The sequence below is a fragment of the Nannospalax galili genome, unplaced genomic scaffold (assembly GCF_000622305.1).
Source record: "Nannospalax galili isolate Female #2095 unplaced genomic scaffold, S.galili_v1.0 scaffold622, whole genome shotgun sequence".
Classification (NCBI taxonomy): domain Eukaryota; kingdom Metazoa; phylum Chordata; class Mammalia; order Rodentia; family Spalacidae; genus Nannospalax; species Nannospalax galili.
The window spans coordinates 810338-835209 of NW_008348570.1; the positions used below are offsets into that span (position 1 = coordinate 810338).

General features: G+C 43.6%; 1 protein-coding gene across 1 annotated transcript in view; it reads left to right on the forward strand.

The window, feature by feature from the left end:
- Positions 1-23930: 23930 nt before the first annotated feature.
- The window catches only part of Tmem178a (transmembrane protein 178A), a 68196-nt gene continuing 67254 nt past the window's right edge, over positions 23931-24872 (forward strand). Inside the window, exon 1 of the mRNA XM_008845508.1 lies at positions 23931-24431. Coding sequence (XP_008843730.1) covers positions 24032-24431 — 400 coding nt within the window. The 5' untranslated portion in view covers positions 23931-24031. The remainder of the gene's footprint in view (positions 24432-24872) is intronic.

Below are 24872 nucleotides of genomic sequence, written 5' to 3' on the forward strand. Positions count from 1 at the left end.
ACAGTAGGTGTGGCAGAATTAGGCATAAGCAGTGTGTTATTTATCAGGTCTCTGGGGCTTTGTGGAAACCTTAGGAGATTTTTTTAAAGTTTGTATTAACACCAGCTTTCCCAGTGATGGTATTTGATTCAAGATACACCACTGGTGATATAGGTCAATGCTACCTCAGTTTGAGCTTGCTGAATTCACAAATTGAGAGGATTCTTTTCCTAGGACGTTCTTGGCTGTTATTTGACACCACAAACAAGAAGAGAGGTGCTCCAGTTCCACTTTATTAAACATGCCTAACTTAACGCTGAGTCCTCACAACATATCAGACAGTGGTCTAGATCTTCAGGTGCAGTAGTTCTCGAATCTTCTCAACAGCCACGTTAAGTAGATTTTCTTCTAATTCCTATTTAACTGGTGAGAAAACTGAGGGACAGATAGATTGAATAGTTTGTTACACAACTAGTTAATGTCTAAATTGGGATTTAGTCTCTTACAGTGTGGTTCTAGAACCAGACAGGTCAATGGTAGTTGCTGAATGGCACAAGATACTTGTAATAGATTTTTACAGTTTTATTAAATATTGAACTCAAGAAAATTAAATTACAGCAGGCTGTAAATATGATTCAAACTTTTATTAAATGTCAGGGTATTGAATCTTTGGATGCATTTTTACTTCTGGGCAATTATCCAGGTTTGAAGCATATATTTTATGCATTTGTTGCTGTGACTTTTTTTTTTTTTTTTGCATTGACTTACAATGGCAAATCAGATTACGTGGTAAGGAGAATTAAATTTCTGACATACTTTTAGGAGGCTACCTTTTGAACTAGGTGTATGAGTTCAGATCTTACTCTGTAATTACCAGGCCTCTTTTGCCTGGGTGTTTCCTTTGAACTTGCTGTTCTATTGAAGGAATTGTCATCTAGTTTGGACCTTCCAAAAGAGCAGTTCATTTTCTTATCCTTCAACCAGGTATGTTCCTGTTGTAAATAAACGAACTTGGCTCGTGAGGAAATTTGTGAATGTGATCAAAACTATTTCCTGTTTAGTTTGGAAAACTAAAATTGCTAACATTTTTTTTCTTTCCTAAAAGTTTTCTAAAATGTTGTTCTTGGAGTGGGAAGAAAGAACTCTTTGGTTTGTTTTCTTCACCACGCAGAATAATTTCTAAGGCTGTGTCTCCTCCAGGAAATGTCCACTTCCTCATGTCTTATACCCATCTTTCTTCTGACTGTGCCCTGCCTCTCTCCTTATGGCCCGAACCCCCGGCCCACCTCAGTTACCTGATCAACCCTGGCAGGAAGTCTAGCAGTCTTTCCTTTGGAATTAGCTCACGTGGGTGTCCAGTGACAGACCACAAAGGCTGGGCCTGGTGTTGGCCTGAGCACTTCTTCTTCGCCAGGCCTTCAGCACCCAATGCCAACCTGGCAGCCTCCTGCCAGACAGCATAATTGTACCCACCCTAAGAATCTTTTGCTACTGTGTTCCTCCTTTTGGGCTAAGGTTCTGTGTATAGCTCACAAACTGAGCTATACCTGGTTTCACTATACCTTCGAGGATTGTGAGTCTCGAGACTGAATCTGACCCCCCGTGCCCAAAGGACCAAGGGAGAATACTGGGAGGAATGCCTGGGCTCACTGTGGAAGAGTCACCGGAATGAGCCCTAGGACTGGCTAGGGGGGCTTTGATGCTCATTATTCTAGAAAAGCAGTTTAAGAATTGCTGAGTGAAGTAGGAAAAGGAATGTGATGAGGCAGGAGGTGAAGTGGTGGGTTGTTGTGCAAAAGAAAAGGTGGGCGGAGGTGACAGGTTGATATGGGCAGAAATCATAGGGTAGGGTCACAGAGTGGGGGGTGGCATAGAGCAGGGCAGGGGCATAGAGCAGGGTAGGTGGGGTGGAGCAGGGCAGGGGCATAGAGTAGGGCAGGGGCATAGAGCAGGGCATGTTGGGGAGTGACTCTTGCAAGGCCTGTGATCCTTGTACCAGTAGCAACTGGCGCCTGTCAGCCCGGACGCAGGACCTTTGAGTTTGCAGCTGCCTGGCTTGTACTGTGGTTCCTCGTGCCCGATTCTGCTTGTCCTTTGCTGCCAAGGCCCAGCAAGGCTCCTGCCTGCTGAAGTCTGTGCTCTGTTCCATTTTCAGTTTAATAGAATTGATGTTACACAGCGCTCCCAGGACACATGGCATTGCTCGGTTTGGCTCTGGCGGTGCTTTCCAACAGAAGGGGAAAAGAAAAGAGGACTGCCAACAAGGCCATTTCCTTCAGCTGTGGTCCCGCGGTGCCTCCTGCTTCTTATGAGCGACAAGCCTGAAGGATTCTGAGTAGGATTTTTAAATTAAAATATTTGATGTTTTCTATCATGGAACATAGGAGATCATCTCTAATTAAAGTCAGCAAGTGTTTGCTGAATGCAGTGTTTACCAGCATCACTTACCTCCCTAACCTTGTTATAAAAGTCACAGAAGCAAAAGTAACCCCGTGTGGTTCCACTCTTCAGGGGCATACCCACACAGCCTTTCGGTCTCCCCTTCCTTTGCATCCCCTTTCCCTTCTTCTTGCTCCTTTCCCTCCCTTCCCTGCACCTCCCCTCTCACTTTCAGCTCTGGAGACTGAGCCCAAGGCCTGGTTACATGCTAGGCAATCACTCTTCTGCCAACTACAGTCCCGGTTACATTATCACTTGAAATAATCGAATGCATATGGGAATGTAGCTAATATTACAATATGCTTCATAGATTTCGATATATCGTGACTCAAAGCATGCCAACTGAAAACAAACCAGACAAAGAACATTTATTTCAGTCTCACTTTCCAGCACCAGGATCTAAAAAAAAAGTCTAATTTTTCAGCTTTCCTGAAGTCTGACAAATTGGAATTGGTGCATATTTAAGATATTTAAGGTGTACAAGTTGATGTTTTGATGTGTGTATTCATTATGAGATGACCACCACAGTCAAACATGTCTATCTCCTCACAGAGTTCCCATTTTCTATTCTACTTATGGTGAGAACATTTGAGATCTAACCTTTCAGCAAATTTCAAGGGTGTGATATAATATTGTTAGCTGTAGTCACCACGTGTGTTAGATGTCTAGAAATTACCCATTTTGCATAATTTAAACTTGTACATTTTGACTAACACCTCCCCATTTCCTCCTCCTCCCCACAACCCATCCATGCCCCTTGCTGCATGGATTCTAAAATTCTCCTTCTATGAGTTGTACCTTAGAGTCCACATCAAAGTGAGATCAAGTCCTGTCTGTATTTCTGTATCTGGCTTATCTAACTTAATGTAATGCTCCCTAGATTCATCCATGTGGAGACATCCAGCTTCACATGACTGCAGCCACCTTGGCTCCAATCCCCATTTTGTCCATTAGCTGACCCTGGCATGCATTCTAAGATCTGTAGTTCTCTCTCTCTCTCTCTCTCTCGGAGGGATATAGGTGTTTCCCTCTCTTCTTCTCTGTATGTATATCTTTGTCTATGTGTGTGTGTCTCTGTCTTTCTTTGTCTTCTGTCTCTGTCTCTCTTTCTCTCTGTGTCCGTCTTACTGTCTCTCTTTCTCTTTGTGACTGAAGATCAAACCTAGGGCATTATACATGTTGCACAAGTACTTTACTACTGAGCTATAGCCCCAGCCCTATATCACATTTTAAAAGTATCCCAACTTGAAGCCAGGCATAGTAGTATATATCTGTAATGATAGCACTCAGGAGGCTGAAGAGGGGCTCAAGGCTTCCTGAGCTATATGGTGGGACTTTACTTCCAAAAAACAAAAACAAATAAGAATTTTAACTTTCTATCAATCTTTAGAGTTGTAATGCATAATAAATCTCTCTCTGTCTCTCTCTCTCTCTCTGTGTGTCTCTGTCTCTGTCTCTCTCTGTCTTTCTCTCTCTGTGTGTCTCTCTTCTGCTTGTCCTGTTCTTTTCCCTCTGGTCTAGTTGCCTCCACAGTAATACCCCAATACAGCTAGGAAAGCCAGTGTACCCATATACTGTTTTTCAGGTTGAATCTAACCACAGAAAATTAGACTCAGACTAAGTGAACAGTTTAGCATCATTTACTTTATTCTACCAAGAGGCTCTATTTAATTTTCACATCCTTATGTCTAGTGTCCTTTGATGAAGTGTGGTCTGCACTTCAAAACTTCCCTGCTGGTAAAAGACATGCATTTATTTTTAAATACATTCATACTTTCCAGTCTATAGGAATAAACGATGCCTCTGGGAAACACATGGATTGCATGAATACACTTTGTAAAGGTAAACACAGAGGCGTTCTGCTCTCTGTTAATTAATGATAGTGATGCCAAGCTTTTATAGGAAACCAATTTTCCTTTTGAACACCAGGGAGATCTTTGAGCCTAAGAAATGTGTCAATTTAGAACCATAGCTCAGTCCAAAGTCCAGATGTAACACATGAATTATAGTTAAGGTAGAAAATTGGATGCATTAAGTATTAGTCCATGAAGTAAGTACAACTGGACCCCTGAAAGTGTGTTCTTGAAACTAAAAAGTGTGCTCTTGAAACTGAAAAAAAAAGTGTGTTCTTGAAACTAAAGACAAGTCTGAAAGTTGGGATTTGTTCCAGCATTTTCCCAGGAGTTTGAGTTGAGATGCATAGGCTGGGACTGTGGGAACTGAGAAGCAGGGGCTGTGAGCAACCCACTGGGGTGCAAGGGCCTCACTTGGCTGATGAGGGATTGATGTTCCCTGTCTCCAGTAGACATCGAGTCTGATCTTTTGGCAGAGTGGAAGTTTGGGCATCCTCTTGTTTTCATTCTTCAGGAAATTATTTATGAATGCTTACTAACTGTGACATGACCTCCTTGGTATATTTAAAATAACCCTAGGCTGGTGTTGTTGAAAGTTTTATTGTACACACAGATGCTGTGTGTCAGCAGGAATGTGGAGTTTGACAAGGTGAGAGGGGAAGGATATGAAGGCTGAGTCACTTTGCAGAATTAACTAGATAACCCTTCCCAACTTACGCAGCACTCCTAGTGCCAGTCCCATGCTGCTCGACTGAAGCTGTGGTTGCCTTGGGCTTGTCCACAGCTGTCTTTGTATATGCATGGTTGGTGATCAAAGAACAGCAGAAGTCAGCTGAGTTACTTAGAGTGAAGAAAACATAAGCCTGTGCCCCTGAGCCCTCCCAAAGGTGCCCACTGATTGATTCCTAGGCATCAATGCTACAAAAATAAACAACTGTTCACAAGTACATACACAATGAGCTTAATTGCAATATCATAAATAAGAATTGCAAATTGCTGTTGTAGCTCATTGGTACAGTGCCTGCCTTGCACGTATAAAGCCCTAGATTTGACCCTCAGTGCTACGTGAACCTGAAGTGGTAGCATACACTTGTAATCCCAGCATTTGGAGGCAGAGGCAGGCAGATTAGAAATTTAAGTTCATCCTTGGCTGTAAACCCAGCTTGAAGCAAGCCTGGGATATATGAAACCCTGTCTCACTCAGGTCTCAGGGACCATTGTGGAAGAGGGGGCAGAAAGATTGTAAGAGCCAGGAAAGGAGTAGGACCTCAAGGAAACAGTCTCTCAGGCTTCTGGGGATTTGCTCATATGAATTTACAGCAATGGTGACAGCATGTACAAGATCCATGCAAACTTAAACCAGACAGAACTAGCATAGAACCCAGCATAGAACTAGGGAAATGGGTAAGAATCCCCAACCTTAGCTGAGGAACTATTGGCAGCTGATCACTGCTGGGTGAGGGAGAGCTGATCTTCTTTAAGGGAGTGACTCTAGATAGGCTGAACAAGCTCCAGTGGATGAACTCACACTGGGGGACATGTGGGGGACACAAACTTGACATGATAGGCCTTAACATATATGACAGAAGGGCTGGAGAGATGGCTCAGCAGTTAAGAGCCTGACTGCTCTTGCAGAGGACCCAGATTCAGTTCCTAGCATCCACATGGTGGCTAACAACCATCTGTAATTCCAGTTCCAGGGGATCCAACACCCTTTTCTGGCCTCAGTGGGCATTGCATGAGATGGGTACACTTACATACATGCAGGCAAAACACTCATACCCATAAATTAAAAATTAATTAATTAAAACCAAAAAATGAGAATTATGAAATCTGGTGGGGGTTATAGGGGGTGTAGATAGGGAAGGGGGTCTAAATATGATAAAGATTTATTGTATGAAATGCACAAAAATTCAATAAAAAGTATATTAAAATGCACCTAAATAAAAGGGGGTGGGCATAAACTATGGTATATTTATACAGTGGAATATTACATCCTGTGAAAAACAGCTAACAGCTTTGTAAGAATAAAGATGCCCCAAAGACTATAAGGAAAAACATCCAGCATATTATCACAATTTTGTGTGTTTGAGTGTGTGTGTTTTGTGTTTACATACTATGAATGTATTTGTTGTTGTTTGTTTTTTGAGACAGGGTCTCCCTGTAGCCCCAGTTGGCCTGGAACTTGCGATATAGACCAGGCTGGCCATTGTCTCACAAAGATCCCACCTGCCTCTGCCTCCTGAGTACTGGGATCAAAGGCGGGTACCACCATGCCCAGATGCGTATGTAGTTTGAATCTCTGTGTGTGGACCAATGCTACCCTTGGTAGCAGTATTGGGGAAGGAGAGAGAAGGATCATCTCTTAGTCTTTGTGCATTTTGTATTAATGAAAAGTTTGTAATGAATATGTATTACTCATCTAGCAAAATATATATTGGAAAAAGAAGTTTAAATAATTTAAAAGCATTTCAGCGGTTTCCCAGAGTAAGCCTGGGATTACACAATAGCCCAAAAGAACAAATCCATAATTACCAATGGAGGTTCTATGCTGGCTCGAGGCTAAGAGGGGAAATAGTTCATCATAGTATTTTTAGCATGTGTTCTACCTTTGAGAGGGGGTGGGGCTACACGTCCAAATGTTCATTGGCCTGGCCCTTTGCTTCTGTCAGCTTAATGATATCACTACCAATATACAGTAACTCGTTTCTGGTTTTAGAGTTTGCAAAGCACTTTTTCCATCTTAAATAAGACAAGAAGCCTGTGGGGGCCTTATTATCCCCATTTCCAGAAAGCTAATTGAGGTTTAGGGGAGTTAGTTTATGTACTCCAATGACAGTTAGGACAGACCTGAGCAAGGAGTCAGGCAAAGATCTTATTCCCAGTGAGGATATTCAATCCAGGAAAATAGCTGTTTTTCCAGGTTTCAGCTTCTTCAACTATAAAACAGCCATGTAGCAGTTTCTTGAGTATAAAAGTTTATAACTATTTAAAGAAAAACAAGTGTCCCCCCCTCCATTCACAACTTTGGATCAATTCCCTGGTTGGTACCCTGGGTACCTTCTATTTTCATGCTTAGGTATATGATAAGAGGCTCTACACTGTGAAGTGACTTAGAGGATAGATTCTCTTCTTGAAGACTGGCTGGAAAGAGCCTGAGGGGACAGCCTTCCATGCTGGGATCCTGCTCCCCAGGTGGTACAGGTGGGAAATCTGGAAGCCCCAGGATGGTAGAGCCCTTAGAGGTGAACTATTTTCTCTTGACCTCGGTGATTCGAGAGGCTTATATGAAGATTCCACTTGAATGCAGTGTGGAAAGATGGTTTTGTACAGATCTAGTTGGTTCATGTAGCTCTAAATAAATATGCTAAATAATCAAATTTGGTAAGGGATCAGAGTAAAACAAGACATCCTTCTTCTTAAACCAGATGCCATCTTATTTATTTTTTTTTTTTACTGGTTTTGTTTATTTGAGCTTTGTACATGTATATAATGTGTGTGTGCATGTAGGCATGTGTACATGTGTGTGCTACAGAGAGCATTCAGAGGTCAGAGGACAACCTTGGGTACCAGACCTTGACTTCCACCTTGTTTAATACAGGGTCTCTTGTTATTTGCTGCTGTGTTTGCTGGGCCAGTTGGCCTGTGAGTTTCTGGGGATTTTCCTGTCTCTGCCTCCCATCTCACTCGAAGAGTCCTGAGAGCCTAGACATGTGCTACTGTGTCTGGTTTTACATGAGTTCTGGGGATCCAAACACAGGTCCTCATGCTTGTACAGCAAGCACTTTAATCCACTTGACCATCTCCCAAGGCCTTCCACTGCTATCTCATTACTACGGTCTTCCAAACAAGTGAACCCAATCCTGAGCTAATCAAGGTTTTCACAAGCCTATGCCCATAGGGTTATGCTGTAAGGTGTAGTTTTTATTATTACTCACATACCAAAGGTAATAAATCAGATGACTGCCATTTGAAAGGGAGTTTGTTCCTCACAGTCCCTGAGAGGAAGAAGGAGCAGAAGATGTGGGGCCCCAAGGGGACTACAGGCTGGTGGGGAGGCAGAAGAAGGGAGCGATGAAAAACAGTCTGGAGTCTTTATTGTAGTTTTCTTACAGAAGGAATGAGCAAGTAGGGTAACCAGGCTTAGGGATGGATATTTTGAAACTTCTAGAGGGTTCTAGGTTTTAGGGAATTTGCCAGTTCAGAGAGGCTAGTTCAGTAGGTCCCAGGGCTTTATACTCTCCCTGTTAGAAGGGCCCAAGTTAATCCTTAAAACAAAACAAGAGAGAGAGAGAGAGAGAGAGAGAGAGAGAGAGAGAGAGAGACACTCAGAGGACAACTTTCAGGAGTCAGTTCTGTCCTTCCCCCACGTGGGTTTGGAGCACTGAACTCAGGTCATCAGGCCTGGCAAGCACCTCCCTGCAGAGTCATCTTACAGATCCCCAAGTTAATTCTTTAGATATAATTAACTCCTTTTTCGTAACTCATCCATTGTGATTCAACAGTCACTGTTCCACCAAACTCAGGTTTCCTCTGGAAGTGGTGCTAACACTGACATGTAGCATGACCTCCAAGAGGTAACAAATGGACTTTTTCTTGTCATAACATCATTAACAACAGAAGCTTCAATGCCAGAGCATAGAGACTGAGGCAGCCACAATTCAACACTGCTAGAGCCTTCTGTCCCATAGGCCTGACTCTCGCTGTGTTTTCAGCACCTTCCATGGTGTCGAGATATTAACATTCTTTAATTTCTCCTATTTTTTTCATAAAGACTTTCTAGTCCACCATATTCTTCTGGATTTATTAACACTTTAATTTCTATTTGTTAACCTTGATGTCTCCCCTTCCTCCTCTGCAACAATACTGTTCCCTTTGTGTAGACCTGCCTTCACATAAATCTCCAAGAACTTGGAGTCCACAAACAAAAGCCACAGGGAACCTCTGGGGTCTTGACAACTTGGGTTCAGGTAACCAGGGCAAAGGCTACATTTGCTTTATTCTGTTGCATGCCAGGTGGAACTCTATTCTGATGACATTCAGTGAGGTTGGAAGTGAAAGACATTGTCACTGCTGTTAAACACTGGAAGCAGCTCATGGTGCTGCACGAATCCAAAATCCCTGGGTAGATCTTGCCCGTGACTGTAACAGACACAGTAATTTGCACTTAGGCTTCTCTGTTGCTTTCTGGAGCATCTGCTACAATCATTCTCAAACTTTTCCTGTCCTGGATGGCAGATAGAGCAGTGCCTTGGGCGACAGAGTGAGAGTGCTCAAGTAAAATTAATGCCCGAAGAAAAAGGATGCCTGCAGCACAGGAGGACCTGCTCAGTCACTCTCCAGCTAGATAGAGCAGTGCCTTGGGCGACAGGGTGAGAGTGGTCAAGTAAAATTAATGCCTGAAGAAAAAGGATGCCTGCAGCACAGGAGGACCTGCTCAGTCACTCTCCAGCCGTGACACAGGGCAGGTATCCTTCCTGTTAAGAATTCTGGAATTCAGTACACAGAGGGATCAGGGAGGAGGGGAGACCTGGTGAGTTGGGGGGATACCTATCTGAAAAAGGGAGCAACTTAATACCCAGGTTAGTTTCCAATAAATGCTACTGCAAAGTACCAGGAGCTCAATCACTTCAAACAAGTTTTTATATTATAGTTTTATGGCTCAAAAGCCTAAACTCAGTTACCCGGCATAAGGCCAAGGCGTTCCTTCTGGAGGCTTGGGAGGACAATGGCTTCATGCCTCCTCTGCCTTCTGTGGTGGCCTGCTTGCTGTAGCTCATGCTGGCTTCTTCTACCTTTAGAGCCAGCAGCTCTGTGTCTCTTTGACCCCTTTGCTCTTGTTATGTTTCTCTCTTTTCCAGACTATGGCAGAGAAAGAGTTTCTAGTTTTAAGATTATATATAATCAGAACAAACCTATGTGTATAAATCAAGATAATCTCCCCATTTCAACCAAATCCTTAACTTTTTAATTTTTTAAATTGTGTGTGTGTGTGTGTGTGTGTGTGTGTGTTTTCCTGTGTGTGCAAGTGCACTTGTGTGTGTGTGGGTCACCAAGGTCAACTTCAGCTGTTGTTTCTCAGTTGCTACCCACTTCCGTTTTTGAGATGGCAAGGTCTCTCTCTGGCTCAGACTCACTAATGTAGCTAGACTGACTGGTCAGTAATCCCCAGGGATCCCCGTTTCTTCTTCCCTAGCACTGGGATCACAAACATGCACCACCCACCCCAGCTTTTTTATGTGAATCCTAGGATTGAACTTAGATCTTCATGCTTGTACAGCAAGCACTTTACTGGCTGAGATTCCCCCCTGCCTCCCCCCACTAAATCCTTAATTTAATGATACCTGCAAAAATTCCTTCTGTCATGTAAGGTAGCATGCTCATAGATTCTGGAGGAAGCAGGCAGTTGCTGGATCCTACCACAACCACAAAGTTGGTATTCTTACTGGGATACAAAAAGAAAGCTACTTTGGGCCTAGCTTTTCTAACTCTTCGAGATGTAATGGATATCCACAGACATTTTTTAAATTGTCCATATGACAATAGACATGTGGACATCAGATCAGTGTGTGACAAAGTTTTATCGACAAGCAATAATAATATTATTAATGATAATTTTTCTCTTTTCATTTTTAGACAGGGTTTCCCTGTAGCCCCACTGGCCTGAACCCCACTATGTATACCAGACTGGCCTCGATCTCACAGGGATCTGCCTGCCTCTGCCTCCTGAACATTGACTTAATTTTTCTTTAGTCAAATTACAACCTTAATTTCAATAATATCATCTGTTAGGTGTCATTTTCTCTATGCCTCGCCTTCAAATATACATGAGTTTCATCTATCTTAAAAATCTTTTGGAGATGTAGAGTTAGCTCAGTGGTAGAAGACTTATATACAACCATGAGAGCCTGGGTTTAGTTTCTAGCACTGGAAAAAGCAACAACAACAAAAAAACCCCATAAAAGTCAACAACAATAAAAAATCTTTCTTTCTGTCCTCTGTAACTACACATGATCCTTCTCCCTTCTTGGCCGAAGTTTTCAAAAAGGAAAAAAAAATTAATCAACAAACGCTACCTTTATTTTTTTCCTCACTTTTCTATTCACCCCTTAGAAGGTAGCAGTTTTAACTTCTGTTTGAACTTCTTTATTGACACTCAAGGCCTCGGAGGGGGGTGGGGGTCAGATCTCTGAGCACTTTCTTTTCTACTGACTGCTGGATGTTCTTGTAAGTCTTCATACAGTTGGCCTTGAAACGCCATACCCATGGCTTGTGTGGCTCTCCTGGTTCTTCACATCACACTATAGCTCCTGGTTCCCCCACCACATCTGCCTCTAGTGACCACTATCAGTTGGACATTTCTTCATAGATCTTCTGTCCTCTAAAACTCAAATGACCAGAGCTACAATCTCCAAAGCCATTTTCTCTCCTGATTTTTTTCCTATTCATTTTATAAATGTGTTTGTCCTTTAGTCAACAGATCCATCACTGTTTTAATCATCTTGGCTTAAGTGTTAGACCCTCAGGATTTTCGTTTGGTTCCTTTTCCCCTTTGGTTGATTTGTTCACTGTTGACTCTTCATTCACGTCTGTGCTGTCTCTTCTTTTGCCTCTGCTGCTGTTGTCAGGTGTCTCATCACTCACATCGGAGTGATTTGGGGCCCTTTGTTATCATTCTTTTCATCACCATGGCCAGATTAAGTCCTATCTGTCTTCTTCCATGATGTCATCATTTTTTCTCCATTGTTCAATATCTTGCTAGCATTTAAACCCCATATAGTCTGAATCAAATCAATATTTCCAAATTTATTCCAAACTTTTCATCAAAGGTTCTTCAACCTGGATGATCTAGGGTACTTGTTGACCCATAAACATATCTTATTCATTACTGTCTTTGGATTGATATGGTTTTCCATTACTGAACTATTTCTTCCTCATCACCAAATTGCTGTCATGCATATATATCCCGTCAATGGCCATCTCTATGTATGGCTTTCCCTTCCTCTGAATGTATTAGCATTTGCTGCATATATTACTGATTAGAGAGAACTTCTGTAATGTCAAATTATCACCATCACTCATCTTCCTGCAATTTCCACTACATCTTCAATCCTTTCTACTCTTCCAGTAGGTGATGGTGATGTGCCCACCTAAGATAACCTCTCTATTTAGCTACCAAATCCCGTCTCTTCTTGCCTACACACGAGGTAAGCAAGCATAAGGAATACTTTAGCAACCTGAGATCTGCTAGTTTGGGCTATGCACACATCCCTTTTTTAATAATGCACTTGGTGGGGGCTGAAAAGATGACTCAGTGGTTAAAAGCACTTGCAGAGGACTGGGGCTTAAATCCCAGCACCCACATGGTGGCTAACAGCCATCTGTAATTCCAGTTTCACGGGATCTGACACCCTCTTCTGATCTCCATGGGTTTTCATGCAGGCAATACATGCATACATACAAAATAAAAGTAATAAATAAAATATTTTTAAAAGAATGTACTTGGCACGATTACCTGGTGCAATGATTACTGGAGCATACATGCCTCCGGGTATGGGGCAGATCTGGCCTGAACTGGTTATTTAGGTACATGCTCAATAAGGCAAACATGGGTCTTCAAGTGAACTTTAAAGGAGAATTCTCTATTTGTTATCTTATACCTATGCATAATGGGGTCTGCATATGATTAAAATCAGATGTGTTATGCAAAGACACATGTGCAGTGAGCAAGCTTGTCAGCCAAAATAGAGGACCACCTGAATCATAGCCCTAGTAATCAAACTCCTCTTTGTCTTGTACCTTATAAAATGAAGCCTCAAACAATAACTGCAGTCCTGAGTATCTTCATTCACGTGACCCAGTGCTCCCTTGCAGTAGATTATGACCTGTTCTATAGTTTTGCTCTGAATAGAATTTTCTCACTGCTTTGTAATCTGGGCAGGCTTTTGTTTATTCTTTAACAAGAGGCCAAGAACCTGGAAAACACCTGGCCCAAGCCCCGACCAATGGTAACACACAGACTTTCCCCCAGAAAAATCTCGCTCTTTTCTGTGTCATGTTCCTCATTAATCATCTCCATTAGCATACACACGTACTGTTTTGCTCCCAGCCTTGGTAAAATAAATCTTTACCTTAATCCCTCTCTGCTTTTTTACTCCTTTTCTCTCCTTACATGTGGGAAAACTCCTTCAAAGAGTGTTCTATACACACTGCTCTAACTTTCTCTCCCTCTTCTCTCTGGAATCCATTCCAGTCAGGCTTATATTCCCAACACTGTGCTGAAATTGTTCTGGTTAAGATAACCAGCAACTTCTGTGTTGTTAAGCCCCCCACTGAATTCTCAGTTCCTGTCTTTCTTCACTGATCAGCAACTTTGGGATGCTAATGATTGCCTCTTGTTTGAAACTCTTTCTTCTCCTGGCTCCCAGGACTCCACATTCTCTTATTTCTTTGGTCACTTCCCTTCTGTCTCTTATGCTGGCTCCTACTGTTCTCCTAGACTTCAATTGACAGTGATTTTCCATGTCTCAGACCTTGACATTTTCTATCAATGCCCACTCTCTGGGTGACATCATCTAGTCTCAGGGTCGAAGCCTCATCTATATATGGATCCTCTTGACTCCAAATTCATATCTTTAGCCTGAGCCTCTTCCTTAACTCTATACTCACATATCCCATGGCTTGCTTGACATCTGTACTTGGTAGTTGATAGAAATCTCAACGTTAGCGTGCCCCATCTGAGCTCCCAATGTTGTTCTTACTGCAACTTAACACGTCTCATGGCCTTCCCTTTATCTGTTGGTCACAACTCTGCTCAGTCTCTTTCTTTCTCTTTTTCTATACTTTGTACATATCAACAAATCCTATTGGCTCTACTTTCAATACCTACCCAGAAACCAAACACTTCTTATCGTTGTACTGTTATTATCCTGTCTAAACACTGTCATCTGCCTATGAAGCATACAAACAATAGGTCATGAAGTCATACATACAGACTGAAACCTTGGCTCTGCCAGTGAAGAATTACCTGAGCAAGTTATTCACCCTCTCTGTTTCTTCAGTTTCCTCACTGATAAAAGCAAAAGAAGAATTAATAATAATAATAATAATAATATTGCTACTATTAGTAGTTGTGAAAAAGATTAAAGACAAAAATATATACAGGATTTCCAGTGCCTGGCAAATACAATACGATCAATGCATATTAATGTCATAATCTTATTCTGTAAAACTACAAAAGCTCCATGACAACAGTGGAAAGCAAGATCAAGAGAAGTTATGGAAATGGCTATTCCCACAAGCATAAACCAAGCAAATCTTCAAATACTCAAACCCAAGCCAGGCATGGTGGTTCGTGATAGTAATCTGAGCACTTGGGAGGCAGTGGCAGGAGGATCAGGAGTTCAAGAACATCCTCCACTACATAGTGAGCTCAAGGTCAGCCTGAGCTACATAAGATACTGTCTCAAAAATATAAAATAAGTATATAACTAAGTAAGTAAATAGTAAATAGATAAATACTTAACCCCACATTGAGGCAGGCTGGGGAATGGTTGCAGCAAACAATTCTGACTTGTGTTTATTGCTTGGTATGTTGGGTTTTTTTGGTGCTGCTTTAACTATCTTACAGATTTACAGGCACGCAGTCCATTGCTAACATGACTCGATCCTGTACTACCTGCTCTTATTGGCTCTCACTCCTCTGCCTTGAGAATAATTTCTGTAGCATTTTTCCCCAAATCCCTTTTCAGATGCCGGGAACCTCAGATGGTCTTCATCCTGGCTATATTCTGGGTTGATTCCTCTCCCACACACCTTTTAAGGATTATATAACTGTTTTACTGTCACTGCCACCAATTGCAATATTTAAAAACAATCTGTATAAACACAATGATACTACCATGAAAGTCAAATTCTCATGTAGTTGGCTAAAAAATACCCTAACTTTCTTGGCAAAAGGGGTTGATACAGAAAAAGGTAAACTGCTGAGTGAGAATGGAAAAACTAATAATTAAAACCATGCCCACAAATTTCTGGTTGAAGACAGTAAGGCGTCTTTCAGGAAAAGAAAATTGAGTAATTAAAAATTTCCCTAGACACTCAGAAAGTAACCTTTCTTATTTGCGATTAGACTTCAGTATTGGAAACTTCAGGAATTTCTTTTGGCTAAATATGAGGATTCTTAGCAGAGAACCCCTTTCTGTTGGATTTCAGCAGGATTCCTAAGAGCACATGTTGGCAGCTGGAAAACACTAAGAGACATTTCCTCTACTGCCAGCCCTCTCTCTGACTTGCCACTCACATAGACTGAGGCCCTCTATCACATGCAGGTTGCCGACACCAAATAAATTAGGCAGATGGAGCTCATATATCAACGCCTTCTACTTGGATTCCTTTTAGGCCATTGGTGCATTTCCTCTCTCTCTTTTAATCAGCCTCATAAATCTGACCCTGACAAGGTCCTGCATCTCTCCATACCATAGTCGGAGGTGAGATGGTAATTTGTCCCCAAGAGTTCATTTGCTTCTCTCCTTGAGTGACCATCAATGCCATGTGAAACTCATTCATTACAGGGGCTCAGGTGTGACATGAGGGCTCTGTGGCAAGTCCTGCCAAACTGGTGACTCCTTCCAGAAGGACAGCATGGTTCTCCAAGCTCTGTGCACATCAGATGATTCCACTCCACAGTGCCCGATGAAATCCTGGCACACCAAGAGCTGTAAAGAACACAGCACATTGTGAGGTGTATCTGGTTGTTGATAGCTATTGACACCTGAGCCAGTGAGCACCTGGGCTCACATAGCTTTCCAACGGGTTTACCCAAATCAAGAATGAAGACAAAATCAGAGTTGCCCAGGGTGTGACCTTGCTGTCAGAGGTGGGGTAGATGCCTATGTACTGGTGTTGAATTTCCATTTTGGGGAACACCTGACTCAGTCTTTGTCTCTAATCCTGACCTTGAGAGTCCAGAATGTTGACCCAGCTCACACGGTGGAGTTTGGTTTTCTCTCACTTGAGCAGAGCTGCCTTCTGCCTTCTACCTTCTTGGAGTTGCATCTCTGAGTCTTGATCTTGCCTGGGTGCTTGCCCTTCTCTTTCTCCCTTTCTTAGAGGGAAGGGTATTTCTTTTACTCTCCTTGTCCTGTTACAGAGTTCAGGGCCACCGAGAAATATCGCTCGGACTCAAAAAGTTCCAAATCAGCTGAATTAAGCTTTTACAATTTTATTAGAATTTTAAAGAAAAGCTTTGGGGGTGGAGGGGTTGGGGAGGGGCAGGAAAGCTGGTAATCTTGGCAGCTGTCTTGAGGAGGAGAATGGAGGGGAGAAGGAAAGAAAGCCTGAAGCCATGCAGATTTAGTGCCTGCGTGGGGGTCAGAAACGTGGCTGACTGGCAGCCACATGGCTGGGAGAAGGAAGCTTTAGAGAAAGTAAAGAAATACAAGATGCTAGGGGCAGCCCAAAGCATTAAAGAAAGCATGTTTAGAAAAGGGATATGGAGAGGAATAGTAAAGATTATGCTCTTCTGAACAATTCAGAAAAGCAGGCAGACTTACAGACTACATGACTGTGGCTGGTCCAGAAGTTTTGTGCTAGGAGGTAGGATTCCAGGCAGGAAAACATCGCTCTCTTATTAACATACTATGTATTCTACCCATCCATTTAGCATAACCCGTCTTCCTAGGGGTGGTCCTATGACCAGATAAATGACCAGTTAAACTTACAGAAAATGGAGGGGCTTGGGCTATTTCAGTCCAAGGTGGGCTTAACATCCTCTTATCCCCTGAGAACTCTGTTCTTCTATAAGGAAGGAAAGGTCCAGATGCTCTCTTACCTAATATGATTTGTACCCATAAGATGCAGTAGCTGTGGCTAGTCATTTTGCAGAGGCCTTTCTATCTAGTCCATTTAAAGGCCTTGTGAGGAGGAGACACCTTATCACGCTCTGGCAGCTTATTTCTGCTGTTCACAAAACAGCATTAAACCCCTTTTATGGGCTCATAACAAAATAGCTTATTGAAAGAGCATAATGGTTCCTCGTTCTTTTGAATGCGCATCATTTCACTGGTAACTGCAGGTGATTCATGTTTTTAGGAGTTTTATAGTGGGCCTTCATGCTTTTTGTTAGAGCCCAGTCCTTGAAAGGGCAATGTTCTGACCACTTTTAGGATTATGGCCTGCAAATGTGAACAGTCTCCAAATATTATTGTTGAAGATGATGAATGATAACTACATCACAGCTGTCCTTCACATGTTGAGTGCTTACTATGTATCAGCCTTCACGGGCACTGTGTTGGTAAGTACTTTGTATTCATTATGTTTTGAGTCTCTTTCTTATTCTTATTCACAGATGAGGAAACTGAGGCTTGAAACCTTCTCCTGTAATGAAACTGAATTTTTCAGGGCCTCAGAGCCTAGACTTCAACCTTCTGGCTTTCCTTGAAGCAAACTCATCTAGTCCCACAAATTCAGTTATTAATATGCAATTATATGCTGACATCTCTAATCTAAGTCTCCAGTCCAAATATCTTCCTAGGCTATGCTTGGGATTGAACCCAGCGTCTTGTAGGTACTAGGCAAATGGAAGCCACCCCTGAGCTGCACCCCAGCCAGGTTGCTTCTTTTACTTTCAGATTTGCGTGTCCACCTGCCTCTTCCACTGGAATTGTTAGGTGCTGTCTCAAAATCAACATATGAAAACATTATTCTGCTTCCCCCTCCAAGCACATCTCTCCTCTGGTCTTCCCCTCTCCGTACATGGCAAACCTTTGGGAACTCACAGTGGAGGTGGAGCATGGCTCTCTGTTTCTCCTTGGTTTCTTCTCTCCCTTGCCCACACTACACTGATTCTGTGATTTTTGACATTCACCCATTTCCCTTCTGCTTTCATAACCATATGCTAATGGTGCCTCCCTTGTCTAGACAAGTGCAGTAGCCTCCTTGCCTCGTACTCACCTTCCCCAGCCCCAGTGCATTCTTCACATACTGAAGTGACATCTTAAAACACAAATGGATTCACATTCTTTCTCTGTTTAAAACTCCTTAAAGATTTTCTCTTGAGTCAGTTCCAGACTCCACATATGGTTGAACTTGAATAATACTGTAACTTCATCTCCTACGTCATCCATTCTTCATTCACTACTCTCTGACCACAGTGATCTGATTTCAGCTCCTCGGTGATGCAAACTCTTTCATGCCTTGGGGCATTTGTACTAACTAGTAGTCCTCCTGTCTGGCACTCTCTCCCTGGCCCATGGGTACTCAGTAAATAATATTAATTGAATAAAGAAAGTAGATTGCTTCTTTTATTTGAATATAAATAATAGCATGGAAAACATAGCACTAATAAATTGTTTACCCATTTGTACTTGTGACATTTAAATAAGATGTTCCTAACATAATAGACACAGGGCAGGGAAGAGCATGGGAAGAACTGATGACTGTGTAGGGCAATGCTGATGTCCTGGTTTTTCAGGACATCATGTCTGGCAGGTTGGGTAGCTGCCTCAGGGTACACAGGTAGAAGCAACGTGTCTGGAATGTGCGGGCAATTTGACCCAATCCCATGAGCATTCCCCAGATGCTGGTGTCTTTGCATAGCCACAGCTGTGAGAGAAGGTTTGCAGGTCAAAGAATGGGGAGACACCTGGGAAGTCTGGTTCTTTTGTTCATCTGGGCAGCATCACAGATGGCTGTCATCAGAGACACTGGGCATCTTAGTTATATCCAGTTCTGCTTTGGTTGTCAAATATGACCCTAATTGAACCCCAACTTCAAACTCCAGTATCTGCACACACAGATGAGGTGGTGAATACAGATAGGTATGGCAATTAATGAGCCACCATCTGCTAAGCATCACACTTTGAGTGGGACTTAACATGGTTATGAGTTTCTTTGAACATTTCCCCCCACCATATGTGCTTAAAGGATCCAAAAAGGAAACAGCTTAATCTAGGAATGTGAAAAAGAATGGTGACATTCTGTGGTGTGCCACCGAAAGAAGAAACTCATCAAGCACCATCTATTTCAGGGATTTTGTGGTATTTTGTGGTTGCAGGCATGTAGTCTGTGACAAAACGGCCCTGTTGGGATGACTTAGCATATGTGTGGGGTATAGAGGAGCACCATGATGTGGCTGCTACTTCTAAGATTTATTTTGGACTTTGTCCTGGAGTAAGTAGACATACATACAGAAAATACTCCTTTTCTCCCAAGGGCCTGAGACAGTATCTATGCTATGTGGCTTACCCATGTTCTTCCCAGTGGAAACAGCTTTCTGGACTAGGTTTTCCTGCACTTTGTTTATACCTGTGTGATAGCACTCATCCAATCCTGTCCATCTGCACAGCCTCTTACAGCTCTGTTTTCTTCCTCCACCAACCTAAAGCTCCCTGAGGGTATGCATAGACTTTGTTCTTTCATCTTTGCAGAACCCAGTGGGACCCAGCACCATGACTTACATTGAAAGTGCTTAATATATCTTGAGTTAAAATAAAATTGCTTCCAGAAAAAAAAACAGAGAAGATACCTCAAGTATTTTTAGAAATGACATATTGTAGATTAACAACTTAATTGACTATATCTTTGCATTACGTCCTGAAAAGAAGTGTGATATTACCAGAAAAAAGAAGGTCTCACTTTTTATGAGAGTTAGTGCATGATTTTGGTTAAACCACATGGATTTAATCCAAATATTCAAAATAAGGAAGGCTATTGCTTTGAATCTTGGCACTAGGACAAAACGGTGAAAGTCTCTTACAATATTCATGGCCAGCAACATTAGCTTAGCATAAATATGTCAATAAATCATTGCCACAGCTCTAGAATACCTGAAGGAGTGTATGTTTGTGTGTGTGTGTGTGTGTGTCTGTGTGTCTGTGTGTGTGTGTGCATGTATATGTGTGTGCATGCGTGTATGCAGACATTTTTATAAGGAAGCATTTATTAGAAGAACTTCTGACTGTAAAGTTTGATATGATCAGTGCCACAGAACTCCCAGATATTATGGCAAATATGCCTGAAGAAGCAAGTGTTTTGTTTTCTAAATACTTAAATTTAGTCAACATATCAGTTGTGATGTTTAGATGCTATGGGAATACGTACAAAAAAGGACTCCAAAGGAATACACTGGGTTAATCTCTATCCTAGAGTGGGAAACGGCAAGGTGACATAAAGTGACATTGAGGAGGTCGCATCTGGGAACAGCATCTGTGATAACTGCAAGAAGGGTTGATCTTGGAATCCTGGGGGCCAAGGAGGAGGTTTCATGTCAATCCTGATGTGAGGTGCTGGAGACACAGCAACATCAAGGGGCAGAAACACAGGGGGATGAATGGTTATAGAAGACACTTCAAAGGAAAAAGCTCTGTAACTTAGATAGTTGTGAAATACTGAATTTAAGTGGTATATGTGAATTGTCAACAAGAGCGAAAGAGAGGTTAGGAGGGGCAGCTACAGCACAAGGAAACAAGAGTTTGAGTTTTGGACATGTTGAGTTCAATACAGTGAGACACCCAGGTGGAAATTCTCTCCTCTCCCTGTCATTTCAGGACACAGCTGCTTTGTGAGGGATGCATTGGGGTATTTTATCTGAGGACAGCAAAGAGAAATTTAAGACAAGTGAAGAAAGCAAAGTTTGAAAATGTTTAGGTCCCAGCATGGCAGGTCCTGAGCCACGACATTCTGATGTGCTCTGGCCGGACACATTCAATCTCCTATCATCTTGAATCTGTGCCAGGCTAAACGTCCTCATACCTTGACTATATTTTGGTGTGGATTTCTACTTCTACTCCTCTGTAAGCATCCAGCATGTAACAAGTTATTAGACTAGTCCAACTATATGACTTAAACATGTGGAAAATTACTTATTTTCCAATAATCCTAAACACTGAAGCCTCCAAATATACTGGATGGACATAAAATTGGAGTTATAATCTGAGTTCAGCACTGGTGTTTCTGGTATTACCATTTAGACAACATTTGGGCCATCCTTTGAGAACTAACTCAAAAGTCTCTTTGCAGCCTGCCTGACTCCCCCAGGCACCTAGTCTTTTCACTGACCATCTTCCCACAACACTTTGTTTATATTTCTGGTGCAACATTTGCCTCTTGTTCTGTTTGTGGTTCTTTTCCTTGCCACTAGACTGGGAGCAACTTGAAGATGGGAACCATTTCCGCATCTCCAGATTCCTTACTTCTTTAGTAGAGCAGTGGTTGATGGGTGATAAGTCATCACTGAAAATATCCAACAGGGATTTTGAAAACATGGGTGAAGCAATGTGCCTTTGCTATAGGAAAGCCAGTATCCACATCACATGTCACTTCTCTCCGACGCTGCTAACACTGCACCAGCAGAGGCAGCTCTTTCATTACACACTGCTGGCCCATATTTGTAATGTGTGACATTTTTTATGAAATACTGTCAAAGGCAATCCATCATAGAGTAACCTTTGGATTATATACTGAGACTGGTTTTAAACAGAGATGTAAATGAACCTCAAGGATGATACTACTTTCTTAGAAGGGCATGATCAAAAGAGTTCTGGTTAGGAAAGTGAGGCAGAACAGTCTGTTCTTTTAAGTTAAACAGCAATGTCTGAAAAAGGTTTCTTCTGTCTGACTCCACTTGGGAACAGGGTTATTGTGATGATGATGATGTGACTATGAAATGTGGCTAAATATTTGTCTCTTATACATCAGGTGAGGATGTGATGAAGGCATGCTAATGGGCTGACAATCTTTGGGACTGTCCAGATTTGTAATAACTTTATCTCCAGGGGCACTTTTAATATAAAAAGACACAGGACAACCTAAGTGAATTTCAGGTGTCAGTTGTGGACTCACTGTCAAAGGTGCTTTGCCTGTGTATGGGTAAAGATCTAGGATTTTGCACATATTATGGAATATAAATAAAAGAAAGCTGGTAAGACTCATCATTTCTGTGTAAATCCTGATATCTTTGCCTGGCTTAGTGTTTCCTGTTAAGGGAAGGCTTATTGTGAGAGACACACTAAAACTGTAATTCTTCGTCTTCCTTAATTAGACTTGGAGCTCACCACAGTTCTTGCTGAAGCTGTGGGAAAATCCAAGCAATAATTCACATTGTTAGGTCAGCAGAAATGGACATGGGGGTCTGATGTGACAAAGATCTGCTTAAGTGATCTATCTGTGAATTGAATCGCTCAGAAGAGGTACAAGCTTTGCCATGGAAAATACCCCCTGAAGATGTTGAGCACAAACAGCAATGAAAATAAAACCCAGCAAATTCCTCATGCCACCTATACAGATGCCATTCCAGGGACGATAGATAAATCATGCTAATACCAACTGATGTGGGGCACTAATTAATAAGTCCCATTAAATCACGGAGTAATGACATTTAGCATCTAATGAATGCTTCATAATCTCTTGAATCATTAATATTTCATAGCATTAGGACATAAGGCTTGCCATCCTGGGCTTGTGCAGCATGATTTCCTGTCTCTGACGTGGCCCCAAGGGCGTTAGATGGAACGAGGGTACTCACCTAGCTGTGCAGACTGTATCCATGCATAATTAACTCTACCCTGGTCCTAAGGTTTCCTCCTTTTAAGAAAATGAGAACCTGCCTGCTATTCTTGGAATGAACATCTGCGACTGACTAGAGTTGGAACAGGAGAGCTCAGATTTGACCAGAGTCAGATTTGACTACTTTCTTGTTGACCTCAAAGCCCACCAGAGAAACTTGCACGGGAGAAAACCATTCCTTTGATTTATTACTGGGGGCTTGCTTTATTCAAAGGCAATAATCACTTGGCAGAGCAGGTGCCATTGCAAGGCCTCCTTATTGATCCAGGAGGCCGTCAGTCACCCAGGCGGGATGTGGATCTGGCCTAGAAAAAAGAAGTCCATCTCAGAGCAGGCGGAAATGAAGTGGGCGGGAATCTCTAACCGTGGCTCTGTCACTGGGGGTACTCTGGGTGTCTTCTCTCAGAAGAGGGGCTGGTGCGGAGGAAAACTTCCAGGCTGCTTTGAGCCAGTGAGAGGGAAAGCTTGTCTACAGAGTGAGCTGCCCAGGGGTGTACCAGGCTGCATCCTTCAGGAGGCAGGAGAACAGGTCCACCGCTTCTGAGCACGAGTCTAGAGTTAAATGCGGCCAGGCAGAGGGAATTGGATGGTATTTGCTCCTGGGGGCAAAACCGGTACACTGGGCAAAATCAACTTGGACAAGTGACAAGGCTCAGGCCCGATGTCAGTGGATGGTCTTCTGAGGTCGTAGTAGGGAAAGGACCAGAGGTGGTGTGCTGAGGGGGTGAGGTGGAGAGAGAGGCTTTGGAATCCAGGCAGGGATATAAGGGCTGCCAGAGCCCGGGATGCCGAGGGTTAGCAGGAGTGGGGAAACAGCAATTGGAAGAGTTGAGGAAAAGTAAGGGCGAAGTAGGAACGGGATTAAGTGGAGGAAGGAAGGCCAGAGAGCAAAGTGAGGGCAGAAAACAGAGGAAGGAGAGAAGAGGGGTCTCGAGCGAGGAAGGAGGACCGTGGCAGCTGGAGGCAGGGAGAGGGGCACGGGCGTGAGCGGCTGGGGAGGGGGATCGCCGGACAGTGAGCGGTGAGGGAGGGCGCGGACCGGCGGGGAGGAGGGCCCGGGGGAGAGGAGTGGGAGGGCAGGCGGGCGGGCGCAGGAGGGAGTGCGGGGCAGGTGGCGGGGAGGGCGGGTGCGCGGCGGAGCGCCGAGGCCAAGTGCATTGTGTCTGGTGGCGGCGGCTGCGGCGGGCCGAGAAGCCATGGAGCCGCGGGCGCTCGTCACCGCACTCAGCCTCGGCCTCAGCCTCTGCTCCCTGGGGCTGCTCGTCACGGCCATCTTCACCGATCACTGGTACGAGACCGACCCCCGGCGCCACAAGGAGAGCTGCGAGCGCAGCCGCGCGGGCGCCGATCCCCCGGACCAGAAGAACCGCCTGATGCCGCTGTCACACCTGCCGCTGCGGGACTCGCCGCCCCTGGGGCGCCGGCTGTTCCCCGGTGGCCCCGGGCGCGGAGACCCCGAGTCCTGGCGCTCGCTGCTGGGGCTCGGCGGGCTGGACGCTGAGTGTGGCCGGCCGCTGTTCGCCACCTACTCGGGCCTCTGGAGGAAGTGCTACTTCCTGGGCATCGACCGGGACATCGACACCCTCATCCTGAAAGGTGAGCAGAGGGCGCGCCCCGCTTCCCCGCGTCCGCGCGTGGAGCGCAGCCCGGGCATCCCAGGGGCGCGAGGGTCCCCGAGGTTGCCTCCCAGCGCCGCGCTCCGCTGCCGGGCGCATTCTTTCATCCTTCCCCGGCGCCTCCCTGCCTTTCTCCGGTTCCTCTCCGCTTCCCTCTGCCTCTTCTTGCCTCTGACTTCATCCTGCCCTTCTTTTACCCTTTCTCGGACTCGGCTTTACCCCTTGTCGCTGTCTCTTCCTATCTCTCTCCTCTTTCCTTCTTCTGTCGGTGCACCTGCCTGACCTGGAATGCCTGTGGTGCTTTTCTTGACTCTGCTCTCAGGGAGGGTAACACTCAAAAACCCCTGGTCTTTGTCAACTAGATTCCTTCCCTCAAGTTGTGTTTTCCTTTGAGAAATACCCTCTGAAAGAAATGTGGCAT